Below are 15,930 nucleotides of genomic sequence, written 5' to 3' on the forward strand. Positions count from 1 at the left end.
TAAAGGCTATTTTCAAGGTTCTAAAGTTGGTCTTGATCACCCGGCATCAATGTGATGAACCATTAACTAGATTTTTCCTCTAAGCATAAGTTCAAAATAGAGATGTGATGAACCATTAACTAGATTTTTCCTCTAAGCATGTACCTTGTTGGTGGGATAGTTTGGGTTTCTAAAGGCTTCATATCTCTGTTTAAACATTTGTATAAATTGAACAGGATCTATTGTTCCATCGAATTTGTCCATATTGTTGGAAATTTTCACAACTGTATGTTTGTATGAGTCATTGAGGCCGTATGTGAGTGCTCTTGTGGTGGGTAGGGACTCACTTAGTCCTTGGGCTACCCCCCCTTCCTAGACTACTTAATATGTCCAAGGTGTGGGCATCCAGAAAAGGGTTGGTATCTATAGGATTTGTGGAGATGTTAGGTAAAGGACCAAAGCCCGGTGGCATTGAAGTGACAGGGGGTGTAAAACCCGATGACACGCTTGTTATAGACATGGCCAATGGTATTGGGAGGTGCATTTGGGGCATAGATCTCAATGGCTCGAAGATGTCAGCCATTGGGGTCAGTCCTTGTGTGATCCCTGGCAATCTCTCTATCGTTGCCATGTTTGATTGCCTAAATGCTTCTTAATAAACAAGCACACGTTTTTTTTTAACTTTTTATACAGTCAGCCTCAAGCGGCATGGTGTTCTCTTTGTTGGTTCAAACGAGTGTCCGTTCACCCTAATTAGCTTAGGCGCTATACGCACGTGAATGACCTGAGATAATTTTCTCGAAAAAGTGCATGCTAGTAACTTTCTAGATGGAAGAGGAGGTCCTAAAACCTATTTTCTATCATTATCTCAAGACGAAATGAGAGAGTTGTAGTAATTTTGGAGTACTACAACTTTGTTTCCCTGAGTCGTTCGTGATTTTGTCGTTTAGACCCTCAAAAGGTAGCCCGAATATGGTTTAACGTCGTTTTCACGCTTTTTTTAAAAACGATTTTTCATACTTTTCGCACTATTTTTTGCCTCGATTTGTAAGTCAAATTTTGAGGCTGCTGGTCGTAGTCCAAAATGGTCGATTTTGACTTCGGACGACTAGAGTCAAAGTTAAAGAGCTCGATGTCAACTTTCCGATGAGCCCTAGAGCGTCTTCATCCGATATACGATTTAGGAGATACGAGCCTCCAAACAGAGAGTGTTTTCTAGAGTTCCTTTTTTTAAACGGATGGACCTCCTTTCACGTCGTGAACTAGTTTTTTTTATTTTTTTATTTTTTACCGATGGACCCTCTTTCATGTCGTGAACTGGCAGGGTACAGTTCACGGGGTGTGAACTGGGACTTCACGAATTTTATCAATTTTGATTATTTTTTTTTGCGTGAACGAAGTGTTTCACGCCGTGAAACCTTAGGGTTTCATGCCTTCATGGAAAAATTAACTTTCGTTTTTTTTTTTGGCCAGACGAACCCCCTTTCAAGTCGTGAACCAGCATGACGCAGTTCACGGCATGAAACGGACTTCACGAATTTTATCAATTTTGATTTTATTTATTGGGACGTGAACGAAGTGTTTCACGTCGTGAAATCTTAGGGTTTCACACCAGGAATCGGACTTCACGGAAAAATTAACTTTGGATTTTTTTAAAGCTGACAGACTCCCTTTCACGTCGTGAACTAGCAGGGTGCAGTTCACGGAATGAAGCGGACTTCACGAATTTTATCAATTTCGATTTTATTTATTTATTTTGGGTGTGAACGAAGTGTTTCACGCCGTGAATTGGACTTTACAGAAAAATTAACTTGGGATTATTTTTTTTGGGCATGAACGAAGTGTTTCATGCCATGAAACCTTAGGGTTCCACGCTATGAACTAGACTTCATGGAGCAATTAAATTCAATTTTTTTTTGGCACGAACTCTTAGGGCAAAAAAACTTAGGCCGTGAAAGTGCAGAAATGGTTCACGATGTGAACCTTTTTTTTTAGTCTAATGGGAAATATAAATTTTCTTTTTTGGGGAAATATTGTTTGAATTTGAAATTAAGGAGATATGGGCATTTTTCCAAAAAGGTAAGTGAAAATTAAAAATGTCAACCTTTTTTTATGACACCCCTTACACCCTTCATAATGACTCCTAAAATGGATAATTTGACAATTCATGAGCATCTACTTATTGAAATCTCATTAGCTTTAATGAGTTATATAAAAAAGTGATTAAAAATTAATCAAAGATTAATTCTTTCACTAATATTTTTCTCTTTTATACTAATCAAGGACTCTAATTAATCACTAATCCTTGATTTATTCACACAATTGAGCACCTCATTAGATTGAGCAAGGGAATGCTAATCTATGTGCATCAACAAATATGAAAATTATTCTAAAATAAGAGATTAATTAGACTCTTAATTTTAGTCTCCTCTTTTTTAAGGTAAAATTAAGCAAAGAGAGTCAAATTTCTCCAATCAATGAAGAATATGATATAATTAGGTGTTTTGATGCATCTAGATGCTCTCAAAACACTCAAAAATACTAATTTTGACTACTCACATGATCAATTTAGACCCCAATTAACATATTTTTTAATTTTTGAGCCTCTTGAACAAGATTAATCACCCTTAATGATAAAAACTAGTCCATTAAAAAAAAATTAGTCGAATTCAAAGGTTTTTTTATGGCTTTAAGAAAATTTTTGAAAGATTAAGCTACTCCTAATGTTTGCTAACACTTTAATGCAAACAATTTCAACAAAAAACACACAATTAAGCTAGAATTAATAATTTTAGTTCTATGTTTAACACTAAACAGAGCTAACATTCACTAAAAATTACATTCTATTGCATTGTTTGATGCAACGGATGCAAACAAAACCTAACACGAACTATGTGCAAGCCCTAAGAAAAACCACAATAAAAACAACAAATTAAGCTAAAAATTAAGCAAAAAGCATTCTTTACAAAAACAAAAAAGAGAGCTATTCTACACCAAATCACATACAAATTACCACATCAAAACCATATCTTTTTCATGGAAAACCATTAATCAAGATAATGGGCAATGGGTAATGTGTAGATTAGAGAAAAAACGATAGAAAAAGCCAAGGGATGGCTCCTCGGCAATGGTGCCAAAAATGTAATGGCTCACCCTAACCCCCCTTGAAACACATCCAATAAAAGATTACCTGGTGAACCGCAACTGTCGTGAGGATCTTTCTAATAACCGAACTCGTAACCCTTAAGGTCTCCAATCTCTACAAGTCCTTGAGAAGCAATTCCCCCATGCCTCTCGTCGCGCGAGCGTTGTCACACCGCTGCATTGCACTACGGATACTCGTCCCTCCTCGCACCTCACTTCACTCACACACACTCACTAGTATGCATTAGGGAGAGATATTAGCAAGAGCAAGACTTAATTGCACAATGGGAGAGTATGTTGTATTATGAGAGATATTCACTTATATACATGGCCATAAGTGTTCACACTCACTTAAACTGTGGCCGACCGAGCACTTTAGGCTCATAAGAGACCTAATGCTATTACAATGACTACTCTCATAATATACCCATGAATTACATCACTTAGGACTTTATCTCATAACTTGCTACCACACGTTCTTGAAGCGGGATTTTCCATAAATACTCCGTTACACCATTACGGACGCTCGTCCAAGTTGTAGCTTTGGACACCATTGCTTCATATCTTGAATGTATGACCCTTTGGTGAAGGGAGAGTTGCCATAAATACTCCGTTACACCATTACGGGCGCCCATCCAAGTTGTATAGCTTTGGACACCATTGCTTCATATCTTGAATGTATCATTGCACTACGGGTACTCGTCCCTCCTCTCACCTCACTTCACTCACACACACTCACTAGCATGCATTAGGGAGAGATATTAGCAAGAGGATTAGCAAGAGCAAGACTTAATTGCACAATGGGAGAGTCTGTTGTATTATGAGAGATATTCACTTATATACATGGCTATAAGTGTTCACACTCACTCAAACTGTGGCCGATCGAGCACTTTAGGCTCATAATAGGCCTAATGCTATTACAATGACTACTCTCATAATATATCCATGAATCACATCACTTACGACTTCATCCTAACTTACTACCACACGTTCTTGAAGCGGGAATTGCCATAAATACTCTGTTACACCATTATGGGAGCCCGTCCAAGTTGTAGCTTTGGACACCATTGCTTCATATCTTGAATGTATGACCCTTTGGTGAAGTGGGAATTGCCATAAATACTCCGTTACACCATTACGGGCCCCCGTCCAAGTTGTAGCTTTGGACACCATTGCTTTATATCTTGAATGGATCATTACACTACGGGTACTCGTCCCTCCTCTCACCTCACTTCACTCACACACACTCACTAGTATGCATTAGAGAGAGATATTAGAGCAAGAGGATTAGCAAGACCAAGACTTAATTTCACAATGGGAGAGTCTGTTGTATTATGAGAGATATTCACGTATATACATGGCCATAAGTGTTCATACTCACTTAAACTGTGGCCGACTGAGCACTTTAGGCTCATAAGACGCCTAATGCTATTACAATGACTACTCTCATAATATATCCATGAATTACATCACTTAGGACTTTATCCTAACTTGCTACCACATGTCCAAGATAATGGTGGTAGCTCTTGTTAACCCTAGGAATGGGCTCAATCAATGGAACCTCGAAAACTGGATCGTGTGTAGTAGACTCAATGTGAGTCTCCACACCTGCATGAAGAACTGGATCACCATAAATAGACTGAAAGATACATATGTGCATCAATATCAATACTAGCTAAAGCTAGCTCCTCTGGATCATCATCAAGAATCCGGATGAGATCATCATCCACCATATCACTATGCATCACCGCATCATGTGTGTGTGTATATACTTCTTAGGTTTTTATGTGGTTTTCTCTTGGCTTAAAGTACTTGGGCACTTGCCTAAGATCTTCATCCTAAGGCTTGGTGATCTCCTTGAGTTTGGCTTCTTTTTTTGCCTTAGCCTTGACTTTATTGAGCTTGTGTTTGGTAGCTCAATAGAGCTTGGCTTGCTCTGAGCTTGTGGGCTCCTCGTCACCTTTATTGGCCATTGTCTTGGCCTAAAGGATGATCTTGTTTAGGTTAGCTTCCCATAGTCTGGAGTAGGTCTCATTGTTATGGCTCACCCTAACCCTCCTTGAAACACATCCAAAACAAGATTACTTGGTGAACTGCAACTGTCGTGAGGATCTTTCCAATGGTCGAGCTCGTAACCCTTGAGGTCTCCAAGCTCTATAACTCCTTGATGAGAAGCAATTCCACCACGTCTCCCGCGAGCGTTGTCACACCGCCCCGCGTTGCACTACGGGTCCTCGTCCCTCCTCTCACTTCACTTCACTCACACCACACACTCACTAGCATGCATTAGGGAGAGAGATTAGCAAGAGGATTAGCAAGAGCAAGACTCAATTGCACAATGGGAGAGTATGTTGTATTATGAGGGAAATTCACTTATATACATGGCCATAAGTGTTCACACTCACTTAAACTATGGCCGACCGAGCACTTTAGGATCATAAGAGGCCTAATGCTATTACAATGACTGCTCTCATAATATATCCATGAAGTACATCACTTAGGACTACATGGATACCACACGCTCTTAAGCGGGAATTGCCATAAATACTTCGTCACACCATTAACGGGCGCTCGTCCGAGTTGTAGCTTTGGACACTATTACTTCATATCTTGAATGTATGACCCTTTGGTGTATCTACCATAACTCCTTGATGTATGACCCTTTGGTGTATCTACCATAACTCCTTGATGTAAGATAATGGCGGTAGCTCTTGTGCCATCCCAAGGTAAGACTCTCCCTCATAGCCATTCTAATTTCCACACTTGATGGAATGGGAGATCCCTATAGCCATTTGGCTGCTTTTAAGCAAGTCGTACAACAGAAAGGGTGACTAATCCTAGAACAAAGATATATGCTTTTGGCTTGACCTTAGAAAGCAATACTTTGTAGTGGTTTTAAATATTAGAGGATTCACAAAAATAAACCGTGGAATACTTGGAGCTAGTGTTTACAACAGTTGGATTCTCCAAGACAAGTGTCAAGCGTAGCTCTATGACACAAATATCAAGTAGCTTGAACATGAAACTATGAGAGATTACATCAATTATCTCAAGAACTGAACATTAGGTGTCCTACGAAGGAGAAATCGAGCCAACCAGACTGATCTCATTTTGGAAGGGTTAAGAAGCAAGCAATTGCAAGATACCTTGGATGCTATAGACTTTGGTGGTAACCTTTCGGGTATCCCATTTACATATAGCCTAAGGTCGGACTGGCAAAAACTAAACCTAGTGTGAAAAGACAAGATTCAAGGAAGGCTGAAGAGCTCAAGAGTGTGGAAGATATGGCAAATGTTGTGATCAAAGGACTCAAAGCGGTATTCAAAACGAGTCCAAGAGAGACTGGCCATCCTCATTTGACTCCTAGACGTGAAATGACATGGTGTGATGTTTTTAGAAGCAACCACACTACTCTAAGAGCTAGATCAAGCTAATGGTGTGGATATTCCAGATGATATGGAAATCGTGAATCATCTAATTGCTACCATGCCCAAAGAATGATGAGAATGACAAGAGCACCCAAAGAATGATGAGAATCGCAAAGCACGAGCTCATGAATGTTAGTTGTAAGAGCTAGATCAAACCAATGTTGTGGAAATCATCACGTAATTGCTATCATGCCCGTAGAATGATGAGAATGGAAAGAGCGCCAGCTATACCAGTGCCTCCTTAACCACCATTAGCCTTGCCATTGGCACCACCTCCCACTGGTACTGATATGTAGCTTATGCCAATACGAACTTAATCATTGTTAGAATCCTTATAGGGACACAGAGTTTCCATCTCCAGTGTTATCGCCTTAAATAACTCTGCCAAGAATAACTCCTATGAGGCTTGTTGAGAGTGAGCCTACCAAGAATAACTCCTACCAAGCCAGTGGAGAGTAGGCCGACCATAGAAGAACCTCCTAACCCATTGGATTTCTATGTCGAATACGTAGGAAGCCCACCAAGGAGTGAACACCACATGGCCCAACCAAAACATTTGATTCTAGGCACACCCAACTGACAACATTTCATAGGGGCATCAGTATGCCAAAGCAAGTGTTAAGGACCTCATAGAGTGGTTAACTTCCCTATGAAAGCCATCCCAAAAGGCATGATAGCCAACCCACCACCATTGGATAGATGGTGTACACAGTGTGGCTTTGATCATTAATTAGTGATTGTCCTCTTAAGCTAACAACTTTAAATTCTACAATAAATACATCATCGATTGTCAACAGGTCGGGAATCGTTAGTGTGACAACATGTTCGTCGTTATCTTGAATGAAAAAAAGAAAGTACCGTTGAAGGTTGTGACAAGGGCCCAAGCCAGGCAATTGTAAGATCAAGCAGCCCTATCCACAACATTGTTGGCATTAGAATCTCCTAAGAGTAAAAAAGGAAAAAGAAAAAACATAGACCATAACTAAAGAAATGAAAGTGTCCCTCCAACCGAACCAATTACACCAAGGACTTCTCAAAGTCCTAAGGAAGTTAAAGAAACAAAAGCGAAGGATCCTCAAGGGTATTTTGAGATTAAGGGTAGTCCATATTTCTCCACTCAAATCACCTTAGAAAAAAAAATGGGGAGTAGAAAACCCGGTAGGGACAATTCTAACGGACCAAATTGAAGAACTTTGGGAGAAATCCAAAAAAGTATCACAAACTCATTGGGATGAGAGACAAACCAACCAAGGATTGAAGACGTTCCGGAACCTCCAATTCACATCACGTTGCGAAAATTCCTATTCGACTGCCAAGTGTGGCTCTTCAATTCTTAGAGGTCGTCATCTCCTCCATCGATCCAGCTATCCTGCTGCTGATTGTGCACGAGAGGTCTTTCTATGGAGCTGTAACCCGTTCTTTGCTGCTCCTGCATCGTGTCCATAGTCACCAGCTGGCTCTAAGCGCACTGCTACTGGATGTGGAAAACGCGTCGCGACGAGGAGCCATGCTCTTGCACGCATCGCGGAAGATTGTCCACGCTAATTATTTATACCCCCAAGGGTGTGAACGTCGCTATTCGCAACTTGCTTACAGTGAAACATACTGCACTATTGTTCTGTTGAATATTGTTATGCCTCTTTCCTCTCAACTTAATAATTAGCTTATTCAAAATTCTTAATTACATCACTTGGAGGGATGCAAATTTCAGACTTTCAAACAAGTTCTCCTTTCTTTTCTCTGTTCGTAAGGTGAAGCTTAATCTTAGTCTTAGAGAAGTCAATATTACTGTTAATTCTTTTCCTCAGGTTTGTGACGTGAATCTTCTGCCGAGCACACGAAAGAGAAGAAAGGCGAATTAGGTGCTTCTGTGCAAAACTCCTCATCTTGGTCATTGAAGATATATGACTCGGATTCCCACCAAAGAAGGAAAAACAAAACTCCTCAAGGTTTCTTTCAACCATGGGTGTTGGGCAAGGTTAAAATTGAAGGCCTACTCTAAACTTCAATTGGAAGGCTAGAATTTTCAAGAATCTGTGTGTTCTTTTTTTTGTTTTTTTGTTTTTGCTTTCTCTAGGCAGGTTTCAAGGGCTTTTATGGCTCTTTCTCCTTGGAAGTACTTTAAATAAACCACCTCTATTTTGAGAAGGTTATTCAAACTAATGTCCGCCTCATTATAGATCAATAAAATCTCTTTAAGCATTTGAGCTAGAAACGGAACCATTAGTTGCTTACTAGCTGTAGAGGGGGTGTTTTAAGATTAGGGACAAAATAAACCTATATGATGAAAATACAATTTTCATATGTAAATAAATCTTAAGCTAAGCATCTTATATCCTATAATTTCGAGTCCCGGGTGTGAACTTGAGCACTCCGCGGCTAACACATGCACCAACCAATCAGATTATTCACTAATTAGACAAATTGATCGTAAGTACAATATACTGTATGCTCTTTTGGCAACTAAATCATCGTTTCATTATGATTGATTCTTCGTAAAGTATCGAGGAATGTTTTGTTAAGGATTATTGAACGGATTATATAATTAATAAATGGAAACCAGAAACTCTCATGGAATTAAGCTTTACCAGAGTGAAGCAAGTCACAAAAGCGAATCGATTAGACCCACACGCTACTCCATCTAAAATATGTACTATGAATACGCTTAACCAAATGAAGCCGTGAGGCTTTTCCACACGTTATTGGGGGCAAAAGAATTGATTAAGCAGGTTATCTGCAAGATGCAGGGAAATTAGAGACAATTACGTGAGAAGAATTACGAATGCTAAGTGACAAGGCTGATTCCAGCTAGGAGCAAATTGTTGGCAAGAATCTCATTGGCAGCTTGGGAAGGATGCACACTGTCAAAGAAGACATACTGGGAGGCGTTGGTGCAGGTGCCTGGAGTATACTTGTTGCATAGGATGGCAGTTTCCACGGTTCCTGTCCCGCAGCAAGATCTTCGGGCTTCAGTGAAACCTAACAAACAACACCTCCGACTGGTTAAAAAACTGCAAATTAAACCAGTTCCTGAGATACTTGACACAATTAATCATTATTAAGCCCAATATTATAGACAATCCTCGTGAGAGCTCTTACCATTGGACGCTGGATCCTTGATGATATCAAGCAGACCGGTGTAGATGTCGAAGTAGGCAATCTTGAGCCCTGGAAAGGTTCCTCCAAAGCGGTTGATAGTAGTGTTAAGAGCCATATTGTAGTTATGGGCTACTTGGTTCAGGCTCTCCGCACACCCAGAAGAAGTGCGAGTGACTGTGAGCTCCAGAGGGACGCAGCCAAACGGGGCCAGTGACACCACGCCTATCCTCCTTGCACCCAGAGAGTAGAGGTCCTGATGCACGCACAAATCAGATTAAATTGCTATTGTTTCAGACTTCAGAATTTGATAAAAATTGCTCACTTTCTAACACTAATTATGTTCAAACTCCAACCAAGAAAAGGATCACTTAATTTACTACACACAAAAAAATGTGAAAAAGATGTACCCGTACATATTGTTCACAAATCGGGTATTTATTGCTCACCTATAAGGTCAGAGTCTCTACAGAGCCTCGTAATACCTAGCCAGCTCACATCGCTTTTATTATAATAAATGTGTATATACGTTACATTTGAAATATTTAGATTAACATTAAGTTTCAAAAACCTTAAACGCTGATCTAACACACAGATATGGAAAAGATAACGAATTAGCGAGATAAGGGCATTATATAATTGGCTACACTACATATCATTAATTAATAGCTTACAGATTGTGGCTTGGGGGAGTTGAACTCACCTGTATGAACTTGGCCTGAAGGTCCAGCACAATTTGGCTGAACTGGGTGACGGTGTAGAGTTTCTTGAGCCGGGGGTTGATGTAGTAGTTCTGCAGGAAATCACTGTTTCCTGCACTGATAACATAGAGGGAGCCGTTCACAATGCTGGTGGCATTCTTAGAGCCCACCAGCCCCGCCAGTTTGCCTTTGTATTCTTGGAAAAGCTCGAGCTGCTTGGACATGGTGATTACATTCTGCACACAACATGACATTGGCCTAAGAAACATTGAACTGAATATTGGAGAAGGACTCGAGGTAATCATCAAGATTATAATGGAGAGAGAGAGAGAGAGAGAGAGAGAGAGATTACAAAGTGTTGGGCTGTGCTATCATAGAAGCCAGATCCACCAGAACCAAAGTTAACTCCTGTGGTTAAGTTAATCCCAGTGGAGCGAGCAGAGAGGTAGGGTAGTGGGAAGCTTTCAAACCCTAACAGAGAAGCTGGAGGCAAGCAAAGCACGAGTTTGAGGGACAAAATCAGCTGCATTATTCAATCCAACAAGCTCCACTCACTAGCTTTGAGTGAATTTTTAGCGTATACTGAGAAAATCTAGACTTCAGTAATGTAGGTGATGATCAATACCAGTGAAGTCAGTGGCTATCCTTCCATCGCAGAAGCGGCCTGTGGGTTTCTTGGTATCAAAGTCCCTGCCGTAGGGCAAGAAGTCTGCCTTCAAGATGGTATCGAGGTAGTTATTGTTGCCCACATCCACGGTAGAATCACCAAACACGAAGAGAGCAGGGACCAGGGGCTGGGAGTTGCACTGAAATGCAAGAAGCAGAATGGTAAGCAAAGCTACAAAGCAAAGCATAAGATGAAGGGAGACCCCCATGGTGGCGGGACACTGTCAAAGGCTCTGAAGCAGAGAGCGGAGGTATGAGGAACGATGGGGGGAGAATACAGGAGACTTTTTTCCCCTTTAAAAATGTGGGGTTTTTGGTTATAGTGTGTGTGCGGCCTAACCAGCGAGTATTGAATAAAAGAGCCTTCCAGCTGTTGGAGTGAATTGTGAGTGAACCCCTTTGAGGTTCCCACTATTAAAAGCTCGGTGGCTTTGCGCGCGCCGCTTACGTTCAAAAGCTCACACAGACCATAGGAAACCCCTCCCCCCCCCCCCGCCCAAAAAAAACCAACCAACAGTCGCTTCACAAACTCAGGCTACAGCGCTCTCTCCTCACACGACGACGCTCGTATATATGTAAAAAAACCCAACCCCTCCGCGCACACCAGCTACATCCTGACACCCTCATTTATTGTCACCTCCCCTCCGCCATGTTCAACAATCCATCACCCGCCCCGTCCCCATCCCCAACAACAAAGATTCACCCACTTTGCACACACCGCGTCGCTAACTCGCTGCTGTGCCATCCCAAAATTTAAAAAAAAAACTTTCCCAAGCTTCACCCACGCCTGAAAAATTATACCTTCATTTAAATCCTCCCTTTCTCCCTCGCCCCTTTTTTTTTCCCTAGAGTAAGTTGTCTTAAATAAAGAATAAATAGCCCTTTTTCACCCCTAGTAAGTTGTCTTTAATAAAGAGTAGATCGATAAAACTTGTCTTTAATAAAAAGTAGATCGATATAAAGATTTTTATTTTTCTTCTTGAAAGTAAGTTGTGTTTAATAAAAAGTAAATAAATAGCAAGATTTTTATTTTTCTACCCTTCTATAATAGAGATGTTCTCATTCAACATGGAATGTCCACTTAGTGGATGCGTGACATGAACCAGCCCTTTGCCCTTCCTACTTCAAAATACCACACATTGCCTAATGGGCTATCGCTCAGCACTAGCACCCATGCCTCCTTACCAAGAGCTACCAGTTTCAAATCCACCCATCTCTCTTGGGGCTGGCATTCTAAATTTCGTACCCTTCCTTGCAAAACGAGAAAAAAATATCACCTTAAATCTACCCACATCTCAAAGTGTTGGCATTGAAATTCCAGTGCCCACCCTTGCAATACAAAAAAAAAGATACCTATTCCAAACAATGCTAAAAAAAGGTTCTTTTCAATAGTCAAATATAGGTGACTTAGGATTTAATAATAAAAATTAGACATATGCCATAATTATAATTAAAATCTATGATTTTGACCCTTTAAAATAAAGACAAGACCAAATCTCAACTTGAATTTTTAAATTTTATCTAGGAAATTAGGTTTTTTGAAGCACCACTCATGGCAACAAGTGCTTCTTCTACTTTGTGTGCACTTTTCAAAGAATTGCATGGTAATTAATGCTTATTTTCATGCTTTCGATACCACCATTGGCCATTTTCGTAAAAACAAACATGGGAATAGCTTCTAAAGAAGTTTCCACCCTTCAAATCAAGGTATCTTGGACCAAAGCACTAGCCTCCCTACCCTAGGCATGCATGCAACACACTACACATGAATGTGCTAGTACAAATTAAAGATTAAGGATGCAAAGTGAAGATGTAAGATGCTATGTCTATTTCTATGTTGTTCAAATGTCTATGTCTCCCACAGGAAAATCAATTACCTTATATAAAGCACATATATGTTATGATGATGTTTAGATGTGAAAAAACGCCACTAATGGCCCTCCATAATTGCTTTTGCATGGTTAAAAAGGACTTTAAATACAAAATGGTCAAAAAGTTGCAACATCATTATGAGTTATGCGAGAGATGCCTCATTAAAAAAAACACATCGAGGGTATTTTTAACAAAAGGTGCAGGAGCTGCCTTACATCAATGGTATTTTTAATAAAGGGTGGGAGGATTGTGCAAAAATACCACCATCCACCACTTAAACATTACACAATGTGTGAGAACTAGCCCTATGCCTCCCATAATGGGTAGCACAAAAAGCTAATTACCATGTGTAAATAGCTAAAGGGAAAAATGTAACTACTCTTCAAACACTTGAGTCTCCATTACTAATGACTGAATTCAAATCAATCAAGCACATTGAGCATGTGTTAGAGTCGAGCGAAGTTGTGATGAGTAATGAAACATTGGGCAATTGAAAATTTAGAGCTAAAAGCGAAAATGTGATTTACTTTTTGAACACTTGGGTCTCCATTACTAATGAATAAATCAAAACAATCAAGCACATTTAGCATACATTAAAGTCGAGCAAAGTTGTGATAGGTTGTGATGAGTAATTCCCAAAAATAGCAAATTGATGCTGTTATGTGTATATCTAATCTAAGATCTATCCAAATTAGATAGCTAACCCACATAGTTAGGTACTTCAAATATACCGTGTATATCTAATCTAAGTCATCTATCCCAATTAGATAACTAACCCACATAGTTAGGTACTTCAGGTATACTATGCAAGATTGGTAATCTGATGAACTAGATCATTGATCTTGATCTCTAAGGATATACACAACTAGATAATCCATCATGATTTCAAAGGATATAAGCAATGGTAAAAGTTGAGCTAAGACCAAGTTGGAAAAGCTACTTTTTAGGTGAGAGTCAAGCTTTATCACACTATGCACAAAGCCTCTACAATGTAACTAATAGGACTAGTCACACGATAGAGTTAAGTCCCTAATTGACTAGGGAGGTTTTGTATCTATGGGATGCACAAAGTAGTTTACTACACTTGTGATGTACATCCATAGATATTATCCTTTGTATTGGGTAATGAGATGCAAGAATGATGTCTAGATAACAAATTGCATTACACAATGGAAGCTTAACACAAAGCAAGACATTAAAGCGTACATAAAGTGAATTGCTATGTGGCCCCTCCTCTATGAAGGTTCTTCTAGCTCATTCTCATTCATACATTAACCAAAAACACTACACTTCTATTCGTGTGATAATGAAAATGTACATTAAAATTTACTCCTAGATCTACCTACCTCCTCCTAAATCATCTCCATATCCATGATTTGAAGGTACTCCACCTAATATGTACATGACTTTTCATATAAACGTTAACCTTAAATTTTCTCTTGATGGGCTCCTCTTAATTGCTATTAAAATCCTCACATGGACTTGAAGGTACTCCACCTAATATGTACACGACTTTTCATATAAACTTTAACCTTAAATTTTCTCTCAATGGGCTCCCCTTAATTGCTATTAAAATCCTCACATGGACTCAAACTCATAAGGGTGGTTAATCATCCATATTTTAACACTTTCACTTGATCACACCTCCATAACATGTCAATTATGCTTGACCACTCACAAAGTGAACACTAGTGCGTACCAGTCACACTTAAATTTCATGCATATTATAGCTTTGCAAAACAAAAGACTGTCACTCCAATTTCTTCAAGATAATTACGTACATTTGAAAATGGTCACAAAGGTCAAGAAGCCATGTAATCAATGTCAATGAAGTTTTTCCACACGAGTTTTGTGGGGATGAAGAATCCCTGTAGAGCTAAACAATGGGTAGGTGCTAATAAAGAGCCAAGGTTATTGCCACCAATAATACAATCACAAAGTGGGTCCAAATATCACAAAGGCAACACCACTTTCATAACAATTTGACAATGTCCACAAATAATAGTGTTATGACTCCATGCAAGGCAACCTACATCTTGGATTTAAGCCTCATGCAAAAAATGTGTGAGAGAAGAAGATGAACTCAAGAATAGCAAAAATAAACCTAGCTTGGCATACCATGTTTAACCACCCAACCATTATATATACCAGTGGCCTTGAGCGTCTAGTGTGTACCTTCCCGGGGTCACACACCATACTCACGCGCCCCCTATGTCTTGGTATTGCGATGGTAGTGTTGTGCTCTGTTTGGTGTTTTGTCTATCTCTTTGCGTGAGCGAGGTGAGTGAGGTGTGAGTGGTGTGTGTGGTGTGAGTGAGAGGCCTGTAGGGGTGCTGCGGTGCTAGGTGAGTGGTGTGTGTGGTGTGAGTGAGAGGCCTGTAGGGGTACTGCGGTGCTAGGTGGTGGTCGGAGAGCACGGTAGACAGTGTAGAGCCTAGGTCTTGCATGTCTAGCCAGTGAGGTTGACTCATCCTTGGTGGTATACTTCCCTAAGAGGATCCACGCTCCCTTCTTCCCCAACCATAGTGTTTATGGTGGTTGTCTTCGAGTTCCCTAGCAAGGACCGACGGAGTCATCCACGGTTTGGGATTCTCCTAGAGGTCAAGGATAGTCTCAAATTTTTTTTCTTTTTCTTTTTTGGTGATTTTTGATCGTGGTGGTGAGAGGAGGGTTGTGCATGCCCCCTAAGACGAGCTTCTAGAGATGATTCACCCCTTCATTCTCCTCTTCGAACTAGTCGTAGGGTTCTTCCTCATTCCCTTACTCTTCCCTCAGCATCTTCCTCTTCTAACCCTATGGTAGCTTCGGCCAGAGCCATTGGCTGTCCTTAACCGAGTGCAAGTTAAGCTACCAACCTTCAAAGGTACCATCACACTGAAGATGTAGAAGACCATGTGCGGCGGTTCCTCAATATGTGTGACTCAAGAGGTCTCAACTGAGATGATGCACACTTGGTCTTATTCCCACTGCTGAAAGAAAGTGCCGACCGGTGGTATAGTCAATTCCCATCAACCACTTCCTGGATTGGGCCACCCTCAGGCTAC

At 40.3% G+C, this 15,930-nt stretch overlaps 1 protein-coding gene across 1 annotated transcript; it reads right to left on the reverse strand.

The window, feature by feature from the left end:
* Nucleotides 1-9,196: 9,196 nt before the first annotated feature.
* Nucleotides 9,197-11,491, reverse strand: LOC147628376 (GDSL esterase/lipase At5g03820-like). The gene is made up of 5 exons (XM_086813459.1): nt 10,974-11,491; nt 10,701-10,831; nt 10,351-10,584; nt 9,651-9,903; nt 9,197-9,530 (listed from the first exon to the last, which is right to left on the reverse strand). The coding sequence occupies exons 1-5, from the start codon at nt 11,221-11,223 to the stop codon at nt 9,337-9,339; spliced, it is 1,062 nt and encodes a 353-aa protein (XP_086669585.1). The 5' UTR covers nt 11,224-11,491; the 3' UTR covers nt 9,197-9,336.
* Between the last annotated feature and the right edge of the window lie 4,439 nt (nt 11,492-15,930).

The sequence above is a fragment of the Cibotium barometz genome, chromosome 19 (genome assembly GCF_041138505.1).
Source record: "Cibotium barometz isolate CiBa-2024 chromosome 19, ASM4113850v1, whole genome shotgun sequence".
Taxonomy (NCBI): Eukaryota; Viridiplantae; Streptophyta; class Polypodiopsida; order Cyatheales; family Cibotiaceae; genus Cibotium; species Cibotium barometz.